This window comes from Scyliorhinus torazame, chromosome 4 (assembly GCF_047496885.1).
Source record: "Scyliorhinus torazame isolate Kashiwa2021f chromosome 4, sScyTor2.1, whole genome shotgun sequence".
In the NCBI taxonomy this organism is placed as follows: domain Eukaryota; kingdom Metazoa; phylum Chordata; class Chondrichthyes; order Carcharhiniformes; family Scyliorhinidae; genus Scyliorhinus; species Scyliorhinus torazame.
The window spans coordinates 99,308,384-99,320,746 of NC_092710.1; the positions used below are offsets into that span (position 1 = coordinate 99,308,384).

The following is a 12,363-nucleotide window of genomic DNA, read 5'->3' on the forward strand; positions in this document are numbered from 1 at the left end:
TACAGATGCACCATAGAAAGCATCCTATCGGGCTGCATCACAGCCTGGTATGGCAACTGCACGGCCCAAGACCGCAAAAAACTTCAGTGGTCGTGAACACAGCCCAGTCCATCACACAAACCTGCCTCCCATCCATTGACTCCATCTACACCTCCCGCTGCCTGGGGAAAGCGGGCAGCATAATCAAAGATCCCTCCCACCCGGCTTACTCACTCTTCCAACTTCCATCGGGCAGGAGATACAGAAGTCTGAGAACACGCACAAACAGATTCAAAAACAGCTTCTTCCCCACTGTCACCAGACTCCTAAACGACACTGTTATGGACTGATTTCATTAACGCTACACCCTGTATGCTTCACTCAATGCCAGTGTTGTGTGGTTACGTTGTGCACCTTGTGTTGCCGATTATGTGTTTTCTCATGTGCTTAATGATCTGTTGAGCTGCTCGCTGAAAAATACTTTTCACTGTACCTCGGTACACGTGACAATAAACAAATCCAATCCAAGCCAAAAAGGGGCTTTTCACAGTAACTTCATTTGAAGCCTACTTGTGACAATAAGCGATTTTCATTCATTTCATTTTTCAAAAAGGCCCCATTTTCCAAATGGGGAGCCTTGTCCATGTTTAAGAGGTCTGCCCTCTGCTCCAGTCCTTCCCCTCGTCCCCACTCCCAAACCCTGATGCCAGGGCCTCCCCCTCATAACCCCCCCCCCACACACACACACACACCCCGTCCCACCAATAACAGCCGTCCTGGCTCCCAGGCTGATTCGTGGGACCGCTTGTAGCTCCAACAATGGCCATCACTCTTGGTGGTGCTATTGTGACTTTGAAGCTGTCGGCCAACTGATTGACTAGCATCTCTCCCCATGGGTGAGAAGCAGAAACTCCGCCTCCAGCCATTTAAACTTTCCTTGGGGATGCGTTCCCCAAGCACTCTTCTGGGGCTGGCAGGACAGCAAACCCTGGCACTCATTAAATTATGTCCATTATATTGAAGCCTGATCAGGTGGACATAAATGACCACCCCACTACACCGTTTTGGGGGAAAAAAATAGGATCCTGGGCTACATTAATTCCTGAACCAATACCTCCAAAAACAAATGGTGATTTATCGCGTTTGCTGCAATTTTGGGATCTTGCTGTACAGATAATGGCAGCTGAGTCTCGTTGCATGGCAAAAGGTATTGACAAAATCCTTTGAATGTGAATCACTTTTAGCTTGAGGATCTATATATCATGTTAGCTCTTTCTTTCCAATGGCATGGTTAGTTAGCATTCTTTATCTGGGCTCAAGATGAAAACCCTTCCTTGTGGTTATTTGCTGCTGTAAAGGCAAGTGGCGATCATTCAGTCCACTACACCTCCCGCAGGGTTCAGAGCCATTGTCAGCGTCTGATGCACTCTTTTTCTTCCTCTCGCTGTTTTTTTTTCCAACCCCCTGTCTCTTTTCCTGTTGAATTTGAAGCTCTTGTCGGTTTAAGCATGTAAGTTTGTTTTGTGTTAATCAGTGCGAGTTCCTCTGGCTTACAGGGAGATTCTGGGGGTGCTCTAGGACCACCCGGTCAGAAAGGAGACAAAGGTCACCCCGGACTTCCAGGGACAGGATTACATGGAAAAGAGGTTCGTGTCATTTTGGACAACGGGTGATTTTGTTTTAGAAAAATATATAATTTGAAACGTACGAATGCGGATCAATAAATTATGTTCTATCTTTTTTTGTTTAATTGTTGGCTTCTTATTACAATTAGGGGCCGGTGGGTCGACCTGGAGCACGAGGGTCGCGGGGACCTAAGGTATAATGAACAGGCTTGTCAATAAAAATTGTAGAGTCAAATTGTGGTAATGCAAAGGTTCAGTGAGTAGTTCTAGAGAACCGCCAGTGATTTTAATACATTCCACCTCAGATCTGTTGTAACAAGCCACATCTCTGAAAGATACTGACCAATGGAATTATCCGAGAGGAAGGAAGCGTAAATAACAGGATAGTTAATGAACATTTAGGTTCAAAGGAGTATGTTCGTAGAATCCCTACCATGCAGAAGGAGGCCATTTGACCCATCGAGTCTGCACTGAATCTCCAAAAGAGCACTCTACCCAGGTCCACTCCACCCCCACCCTGCCCTAATCCTGTAACCTAACCTGAACATCCTTGGACACTAAGGGACAATTTAGCATGGCCAATCCACCTAACCTGAACATCTTTAGGAGGAAGCCGGAGCACCTGGAGGGTACCCACACAGACACGGGGAGAAAGTGCAAACTCCACACAGTCAGCCAAGGTCGGAATCGAACCCGGGTCCCTAGATCTGTGAGGCAGCAGGGCTAACCACTGTGCCACCATCCTAGTACATGCTCACAGCTGAAGGAATCTATGTAGCCGAAGGAAATAGCGAGAGGTGAATCAAAACATCAGGGAGAAAAAGTATGATTTTTTTTAAAAACAGAATAATAAAAATCATTAGACCGGTAAAGGTGGAACAAGAAAAAAGGCTTTTTGGCTCCTGGATCCACATCCTTCCACCAATTATATACCTCTTGCCCCCTCTTTGACTGAACTTCACCCATTATCTGAGGAAGAGTGAATCCCCTGAGGGACAATTGAAACAGATTCTGCCCAGCATATTTAGTTATTGACGAGCTGATATGGCTATTATGTTTCGTGTGCACATCTACAATGAATAGATTGATAGGAAATGGGTTAATTTGAAAATCATTATGGCTACAAGCGCCAAATTGTGATTATGATCACAATTAAAATAAAACAAGTAATCATATTTCATGAGATAGATAGCGACACTCATTGAAATAAAAATAAAATATTAAATAATTATGATCATTTTGGCTTACAAATCATTTCAACACATTGCAAGTTCGCAAACTCACATTGCAAACTCACCAAAGTTCCTCAGGCAGCAACTTCCAAACTTAAAAATATATTCACCAATGAGCCAATGATGCCGACGATCCCTAAATACATTTTAAAAATGCAGGCCTCCTTATTTTATAAAATATAAGTGAAAGGCCTCCTGCGTGCTGCATTTTGTGTTAAAGCCCATAGATCATATGTTGTCAGGTTGAGATCCTTAAATTCTCAATATAAATAGAAAAGAGAGAGACTCAAAACATGAAAACACTTGGGTTGATTAAGTTACAAGATCTGTGACCTCCAAAGCCACATACAGCAATTATGGGCAGACTCTAGCCCGGGCATTGGAAATCCTGGAGCAAAGAGCTTGGAGTTAGGAAATTTGCACCAGGCCCAAACTCTCCAATCCACACTGTCTTCTACAATGGCTCCCCGCTGGGATTATGAAAACTGAATAATTCATGATACAAATCACCATGCAGGTTAATACCTGAGACGATGCATTCTAATTAACCCGAAGCCAATTATAGCTGTCCTTGCATTAAATGTATCACCTGCCTGTGAGTGTGGATAAAATGTATCTCCAATTGTCTCTTAAATGACATTTAACATCCTAATCTCTGTTTAGAAATGTATTCTATTTATTTAGTCATTACTTGATTGAGTTGCTGTGGTTAAGATTTATGTTTACACAAGATTTGCTTAATCCTCACCATCCTAACTTGGAAATATATCTCCGTCCCTTCACTGTCTCTGGGTCAAAATGCTGGGACTTCCTCCCTAATGGATGCATTGCTTGCATGTGAAGTTTGGGAAGGAATGCTTAACAGTACATCTAAGTTGCCTCCAGATAACTCTCAATATTAGCTCCATTTAACTTCACAAACGTGTAGCTACTAAGAATAGCACTTCCTGGCATTTGCTCAATGATGAAACTGGGATATTTTTCAGGGTGAGCGTGGATTACATGGTCTTCAAGGTCCACAAGGTGAGAAGGGACCACCTGGAGTTAGCCGTCTTGGCGCCCCAGTAAGTATAAACATTTCATCAGAACCTCCAACATTTTACTTTCTTAGATGCCATTACTTTGACACCACCTTCTAGCCCCTAAGTCTCCACATCAAGATAAAACCATTTGATGGGAACACCATTACCCCCAGATTCTCTGTCAGCTCACACATCTCCCTGACCTGGGTCTATATGACTGTTCTCTCATTGTCCTTAGCTCCGAAATTCTTCCTGATAACATTGTGGAAGCAGTATCACAATGCAAACTGCAATCATTCAAGAAGAACCACCACCATAAATTTAGAGTACTCATTCTTTTTTTTTCAATTAAGGGGCAATTTAGCATGGCCAGCCTAGCCTGCACATGTTTGGGGTGTGGGGGTGAAACCCACGCACACACTGGGAGAATGTGCAAACTCCACACGGGCAGTAACCCGGAGCCGGTATCGAACCCGGGTCCTCAGCGCCATGAGGCAGTAGTGCCACCGTGCTGCCCAAAATTGGGATATATTTAATCAGTTTTTAACATCTTTTTCACTTCCCCATAGGGTCCTCGAGGTCCTTCTGGAGAGCCAGGTATAAGGGTAAGACTTTTTTCTTCTTCAATAAAAATGATAATTGATTACGTACGCAACATGCAGGGTTTATTGCCTTGAAGGTGATAAATTCAGACAGAGTGATTGTGGCCATTAAATATGGCCATTTTGCCTCAAGAAGCTTGGGCATCATTCTCCGACCCAACGGGTTGCCAAAGTCTCCGGTACCGGAGATTGGGCGGGGGCGGGAATCGGGCCGCGCCGGTTGGCAGGCCCCCCGCTCGGTTCTCCGGCCCGGATGGGCCGAAGTCCCGCCGATAAATTGCCTGTCCCGCCGGCGTGAATTAGAGTACCTATTTACCGGCGGGACAAGGCGGCGTGGGCGGACTCCGGGGTCCTGGGGGGGGGCGCGGGGCGATCTGACCCCGGGGGGTGCCCCCACGGTGGCCTGGCCCGCGATCGGGGCCCACCGATCCGCGGGCGGGCCTGTGCCGTGGGGGCACTCTTTCCCTTCCGCCTCCGCCGCGGTCTCCACCATGGCGGAGGCAGAAGAGACTCTCCCCACTGTGCATGCGCGGGAAACTGTCAGCGGCCGCTGACACTGCCGCGCATGCGCCGCCCCGACATGTCAATTCCGCGCCAGCTGGCGGGGCAACAAAGGCCGTTTCCGCCAGCTGGCGGGGCGGAAATCCCTCCGGCGCCAGCCTAGCCCCCCAATGTTGGGGCTCGGCCCCCAAAGATGCGGAGCATTCCGCACCTTTGGGACGGCGCGATGCCCGTCTGATTGGCGCTGTTTTGGGCGCCAGTCGGCGGACATCGCGCCGTTTGGGGAGAATTTCGCCCCTTATCTTTACTTTTCCACCATGTTATTTCTATCCTGCATAACCACAATGTTTATGCTCTGTTAATTCACTCAAAAGCTTGTTCAGAATTACCAGCTTTCAGGTCAAATGGTTTTTTGCTGAAATAATTGTTCCAAATATACAGCCTCAGATCTTCCATTCTTGATGAGGTTCGAAACATTAATTTGGGTTTACCTCAGCGAAATCCATTCAAGGGTTTATCGGCTTTGACGAGATTCCCCCCTTGAACCACAATTTTCACAAAAACGTGAGCTTCTCGAAGCTCCTCAGCTTCTTGGCGGGTCAGGAGCGTAGCGATAATGTTATTGAACTACTAACACAGACTGATACTCTGGAGACATCAGTTCAGATCACAACAGGGCACCTGGGGGAATTTTAGGTACAATTAAATAATCTGAAATAAAATGCTATTGACATTAATAATGACGATGAAACTACCAGATTGTCGGATAACCCCACTAGTTCACTAACGTAATTTGAGGTCCTTACAAGATCCTGATGCAGCTCACGTGTAAGTCCCAAAGCTCAACAATGTGATTTGCCTCAACTGCTTCTGAAGTGGTATTAGCTCCTTAGTTTGTATCTGCCACTTCAGGGGGAAAAAAAGCACTGTTCGTTGTATCTACACCAAATGGGCTGCTGCAGTTTGAGATGATAACTTAGTACCCTCTGCCCCAGGGGTAATTAGGAAGGGCATTACCTTGATCTTGCCTGCACTGCTCGCAGCCCAACAGCGAATAAAAATAAACAGTTGCCCTGTCCCTCATTCTCTAAGATTCTTGGGATCCGTCTTGTTGTGCCCTTTCTGAGACAATTGCATTTTCTTTGCAGATTTCCTGCGCAGACATTCACAGTAACATTGACTGGCGCACTCAGCTCCCAATTGCTTTTATTTTGAAACCATAGGCTCAGAAGTCTGTATTGGCAATGTGAGCACGTTCCCCCATTATATTAACACAACTGTTTATGTTAAATGAATAACAGTTTTGTTGCAGAGAAGTAGCAGTTGTAGCTAAGCTAATATTTGAGAACTGCAATAGTGGCAGTTGTTTCTAAGCTAATATTTAACACCTTCATTCATTACTCCCTTAACCACAAGATATCCCACAGTCCAAGAGGGAGATAGTAACCTCTGTAAACCTCGCTTTGACAGATACAAATTTAGAAACTGCACATGAAGGGCAGGTTTTCTCCTCTTCAATTTTATTTTTCCATCTAATGTGGAACCTCAGGGTGCACCAGCTGACCAACCATCTCGGATCTTATAAGATCGTCCCAAATTTGAGTCGATTCTCTCGTGTCCTGGGATGTGTGTTACCAGGATGCTGTTTTCCACCATATTTCAGACACTAAATCGTGTGCATGTGCAGTATGGAGCTATGTGTTTGCAATGTTCCCAGCTGCCTGACCTAACAGGTCTACCAGCGACCCACTCCCTCCCCACCCTGTTCTCGCTATTCCACTAGCCCTCAAACTCCCACAGCTTTGACTGAATACCCCCCACCCCAGTCCTCAGAGGTTCACCAGAGCAACTCCCCCACCCTACTGCATGCAGAAGTTTCCCCCATACCTGCCCCCCCCCCCACCCCCCAGCTCCCGTGTCCCTGCTCCCCGCTCTCTTTCACCTTTCACATGTTCGCCAGCAACCGCTGCCCATTCATATAGTCCCACATAGTAAAGAATCTCATGTATATTTCCACATCCTCCCCCTCACCGAGAGTTGATCACGCTGGGTGAGCAACACCGCCACATCCCCCCGCACCCTCATGAGATACGGGATCCATGGGCTACACTTCCAGGGCTGTTGGAATTCCAATGACAATAACATCATTCACCCAGTGCTTTAAAACTGCAACAACATATATTACTTCACCATTTCGTTAAACTTGCGTAATGTAGAAAAAAAGTACATGGAATGGCCAACGGTTCCAGCTGAGTTATTCATTCCACTAGCACCAATCATCTAAATACATTCCTGTAAAAGTCTAGAGAAACAAACTCCTTGAGTAGATGACCGCTGTTCAACATTCCAAAATACAAAAACATTGAGAGGTCAGCTCCTTTCCCCGGATTTTCCTGCCGCGTCCTTGCGGGAGATTCGGTGGCCCAGCCAAAACTCCATTGACATTCGATGAGACCGGATGATCCTGGCCGCAACTAGGCCAGAAAATACCACTCCTCTTCTTGAATAAGCAGTGTTGCAGGCTTGTTTGTTAAAGAGTGGGAATGCCTTGCTTTCAGTCAGAGTGAAGGGTAGTCAGCACTGTCCTCCTTGGTCCCCAGCAGCTGGTTGCCTGCTCCAGTTCCCCTTGTTGGTTTTCCAGGCACTGATAACCCTGGTGCTTCCTCTCCAGTTCCTGTTCCTTCTAACCAAGCTGCTAGCCTCGGGTTCCATGCCCACGAGCCCTTGAGGACAAAGCTTTCTCCCATTAAGAGAGCAGACTAGTTTCCCTACACGGGCGCTCTCTTGCTCCATCACCACCACCTGCAGGCATGAACAAGGCCGACAGCTGCGAGGTCCAGCATGAGTCGGGGAGACAGCATGACTTCAATCATGCTTACAATGATAGGCAAGCATTAATTCCATTTAATGTTTATCATTTTAGTGAAAATATATCCCGAATAAAATAACAAGAGAAGTACTTTATTTGCCTTGACGATTCTTTGTTAACCTAGCCTGTAGGCCATAGAGTTTAAATTTCCCTAATGTTTTTTATTTATTCCAAACAAGGGACAATTTAGCACCTTTACCCTGTACATCTTTGGGTTGTGGGGGTGAGACCCTCCCAGACACGGGGAGAATTTGCAAACTCCAGTGATCCAGAGCCGGGATTGAACCGGGTTCCTTGTGCCACGAGGCAGCAGTGCTAACCGCTGCATCACCCTGCAGCCCCTAAATTTCCCTACTCTTTCTTCAGACCTCACCCATTTGCCCCATCCTGTTTTGAAGCCTAAAGTATACTGTTAAAAAAGTCACAGTTAGTCAGTAAGGGTTAATTCTTTGATCCCAAACATCCAGCTTGAAAACATTGTAACCTCTATGTTCCTGTCAGTCTAGTCTCCTGTTGCTTCTTGCCCGAGAAACGAGGCTGCACAGCACCCATTTTCCAGACAGGCTCCGAATAACTCAAAACAGCTGGCACACATCAGCTCACGTTTTCAAACAGTGGTGTATGCCTACATATTAGTTAAAGACAAACAAGAGGCATTGTTCACTCAAAACCAGCCTCGGTTTCTGTCACTAATTTAACTGCAGAAGGATAGGTATTGGAGCTTTATCCATGTACTAGTCAACCCCCCCCCCCCCCCCCCCAAACGCCTCAGCTGGACAACACATGAGGGATTCTTCTGGGTCTGGAAGCAGGTGCACCAGCCCACAGGTTGCAGGAAACATCAGAGGGACACTTCAGCCCCGTTAATGTCCTGATAGCTGCTGCACTCTGGAACTCCAGTGTTTCTGGGCACAAGCAGGAAAGGCTCCCTTTACATCTCTTGCAAGTAGGAATTGCTTCCTGTTTGTTTTGTTTCCTGTGACACTTTTAATTCCTCTCGGCCTTCAAAGAGACACCGTGAGATACCAGCTAGTAAATTCTGAATACATTAATCTCCTGCACCGCTTTACTCATTGAATGTTAACCTGTTTAAAATAAATAGATTAATGCCAATTCCAAACTAGCAATGCCAGACAACTGCCTTCATTGGCTGCAATTTCCCGGCCATTCCCGCCAGCGGGATCTTCCAGTCCCGCTGATGGTCAACCCCCGCTGTGGGCTTCCTGGCGACAGGGGGTCCATACAACGGGAAACCCCATTGACAATGGCGGGATCAGAGATTCCTGCTGCGAGCCAGCCATTGGTGGGTCGCCTCTGTCACCACGGAACCCGCTACTCCCAACATGTAAAATCCCACCCATTATTTCTAAAGTAGTAATTATAATTTCAGGAGCCTGGTTTTCAGTTTTTAAGCTCTATCCCGTTGGGGCATAGCAATCTTAAAGAGAGGACTAACCAGTTATGTCATTTATCGCAAAATGTAAGTGTAAAGATAGCTTTCTAGCCAAATACAAGTCAGACTATTTAGGAAACAATACAATGAGTGTGCTGAAGAATATTCAACTGCTTTTATCCTTTTTCCCCAATTCAGGGTCCGAGAGGCTTGCCAGGGTCCTTAGGACACCCGGGTGTGAACGTGAGTAGCATTAACCCGTTAAACTATTCACTGTGGTGAACTATGATCAGGTTCTACCTCTGATTCCATCCTCCATTTTATTGCAGGGTATACCTGGGAACAATGGAACACCGGGACCACCTGGCCCACCTGGAGAACCTGTAAGTATAGTTTTTTTATCACAGTTGCACAGCCAATGTCCAGCTTCAATCATTTAAAGTCAAAAGAACATTTTTCTCCCTCAGACTTTTCAGTGCTTAAAGCTTTTGCAACTCTCCTGTAGTTTTAAAGATTCTCTGACACACGGAGCACTGGATCCTTTATCCTTTTGAGGTGAAGATGACCATGGTCATTATCTGGGGTGTTTGGTAGAGTTGTTGTGGGTAGGTAGGTAACTGCCAAGGCTTGGCATCCGGAAGGTTCTGCTGCAAATAGGACAAGATTCCATAGGCAATTGCGTTTTGGACGAATTGCTGACTCACAATTTACTTTCCTTGCATTTTCTCTCTGCCTCAAATATGTGTTTGTTAATGAACGAGGCCGCACCATTTTAAGTTAATTATTCCAGATGCAGCAATAATAATCGCTTATTGTCACAAGTAGTCTTCAATGAACTTACTGTGAAAAGCCCCTAGTCGTCACATTCCGGTGCCTGTTCGGGGAGGCTCATATGGGAATTGAACCCGCGCTGCTGGCCTTGTTCGGCATTACAAGCCAGCTGTTTAGCCGACTGTGCAAAACCAGCCCCAATTCAGGGCGCGCTTCCCCCAGGACTCAAACTTAATATCAAATCTCCTAAGTGGACCTTTGAGTGTCTTTGTAGCCCTTCCCTTGACCACTGTGAGAGCACCCCCAAGACTCAAACTCTCCATAGAAGATTCACTTTAGTATGTGAGTGTCAGGTATTCTGACTTCACGACCAGCCCAGATCAGTTGTGACTGTCTCAGTATGGTGTGGTTGCTTGGCATGCCAGCTCGGGTGAAACCTCACTGTTTGGCATTTTGTCTTGCTATCTGATCTCCAGAAGCTACCGCAGGCAGCTCAAGTGAGTGCTTGAGATTCTTAGCATGATGCTGGTACGCAGTCCAAGCCTCGCATTCAGAGAGCAAATTGTGCAGGACTGTTGCTTTATAGACTGTCAGTTTGATGAGCAGAATTACACCCCCTCACTCACCCAGACTTATGTTAGAAGTCTGTCAAAGGCTACACTTGCTTTGACAGATCAGGATCATTTGTTTAATTCTTTTGTGGGTGTCGCTGCCCAGACTTGCATTTATTGTCCATCCCTAATTGTTCTTTGAGAGGGTGGTGGTGATAGACATCAATTCAGGAGAGACGCTGAGAAGCAGTGAACCGATGCTTTAATAAGCTAAATATGTGCCGACCTGTAGCTCCTCCCACACTGCAGGGCTGGCCCAGGTCAACAGGCTTTATACCTCCACAGCTGGGCGGAGCCACAGGCGGGGCCAACAGCAGTAACAATAATAACATTCCAACAGTACAACAGCAACAACCAATAACAGAACAGCAATAACAATAAGTATATACAACAGTGGAGGTAACAATATTAATAGAACAGTAGAACATATATACAACAGAATTACGTAGCCATACGTGGCTCACCACAGATGGTGAGCTGCCTTCTTGAACCACTGCAGCCCCTGCTATGTAGCACATACACTATGTTATTAGGAGTGAGTCCCCGGATTTTGACCCAGTGACAAGTGAAGGAATGGCAATACAGTTCGAAGTCCGAATGGTGCCTGGCGTGGAGTGGAACTTGCAGATAGTGGTGTTCCCTTGCATCGGCTGCTTTTGTCCTTCTAGGTGGTAGAGGTCGTAGGTGTGGAAGGTGCTGTTTAAGGAGCCACACTGAATTGCTGCAGTGAATATGTACACACAGCCATTGCTGTGCATTGGGCTGCTTTGCTCTGGATGGTGTCTAGCTTTGTTAAAAAATTTAGAGTACCCAATTATTTTTTTCTAATTTAGTGTGGCCAATCCAGCTAAACTGCACATCTTTTGGGTTGTGGGGGTGAAACACATGCAGACACAGGGAGAATGTGCAACCTCCACACGGACAGTGACCCGGGGCCAGGATCGAAACCGGGTCCTCAGCGCCGTAGGCAGCAGTGCGGTGTCGAGCTTCTTGAGTGTTGTTGGAGCTGCATTCATCCAAGCAAGTGGAGAGTATTGCATTACACTCCTGACTTGTGCCTTGTAGGTGCTGGACATGCTTTGGGGAGTCGGGAGGTGAGTTACTCACCACAGAATTTCCATCTTGGCTTGGTGGGGGCGGATGAGGTGTCATGGCTGAGGTTTGGGAAGTGTGTGGGGGATGAGGGAGTGTGAGGGCTGGAGGGCCTTTCTGTTTTTTTTTTAACTGGGGCAAAGTCCCACATTACAAAGTCGAGTCTCTCTAACAGCCCATCTCTGCACACAGCAGCCTCTTGAGGTTTTTCCGGGCTGTTTGGCCAAAAATGATGTCAAGTGCAGAACCGGCATAGATTAGACAACAAAAGGGTCTTTGACTTGAAGATGTACAAGATGGACTTTCCAAACAATTTGCTAAGTCTCATGATCACCTTTTATAGAATCCCTACAGTGCAGAAGGAGGCCATTGGGCCCGTCGAGTCTGCACTGGTACTTGGGAAGCGCACCCTACTTAAGCCCACACCTCCACCCTATCCCCGTAAACCAGTAACCCGGCCTAACCTTTTGGATACTAATTTAGCGTGGCAAATTCACCTAATCTGCATATCTTTAGACTGTGGGAGGAAACCAGAGCACCCGGAGGAAAACCACGCAGACACTGGGGGAAAGCGCAAATTCCACACAGACACACACAGACAGTCACCCAAGCCTGGAATTGAACCCGGGTCCCTGGAGCTGTGAGGCAGCAGTGCTAACTACTGTG

At 46.7% G+C, this 12,363-nt stretch overlaps 1 protein-coding gene across 1 annotated transcript in view; it reads left to right on the forward strand.

Annotated features, from left to right (window-relative positions):
• LOC140410352 (uncharacterized) overlaps positions 1 to 12,363 on the forward strand; it is a 485,957-nt gene that overhangs the window by 373,253 nt on the left and 100,341 nt on the right. The window contains exons 29-34 of the mRNA XM_072498368.1: positions 1,536 to 1,625; positions 1,754 to 1,798; positions 3,823 to 3,900; positions 4,428 to 4,463; positions 9,422 to 9,466; positions 9,553 to 9,606. Of these exons, the coding sequence (XP_072354469.1) occupies positions 1,536 to 1,625; positions 1,754 to 1,798; positions 3,823 to 3,900; positions 4,428 to 4,463; positions 9,422 to 9,466; positions 9,553 to 9,606 (348 nt within the window). The remainder of the gene's footprint in view (positions 1 to 1,535; positions 1,626 to 1,753; positions 1,799 to 3,822; positions 3,901 to 4,427; positions 4,464 to 9,421; positions 9,467 to 9,552; positions 9,607 to 12,363) is intronic.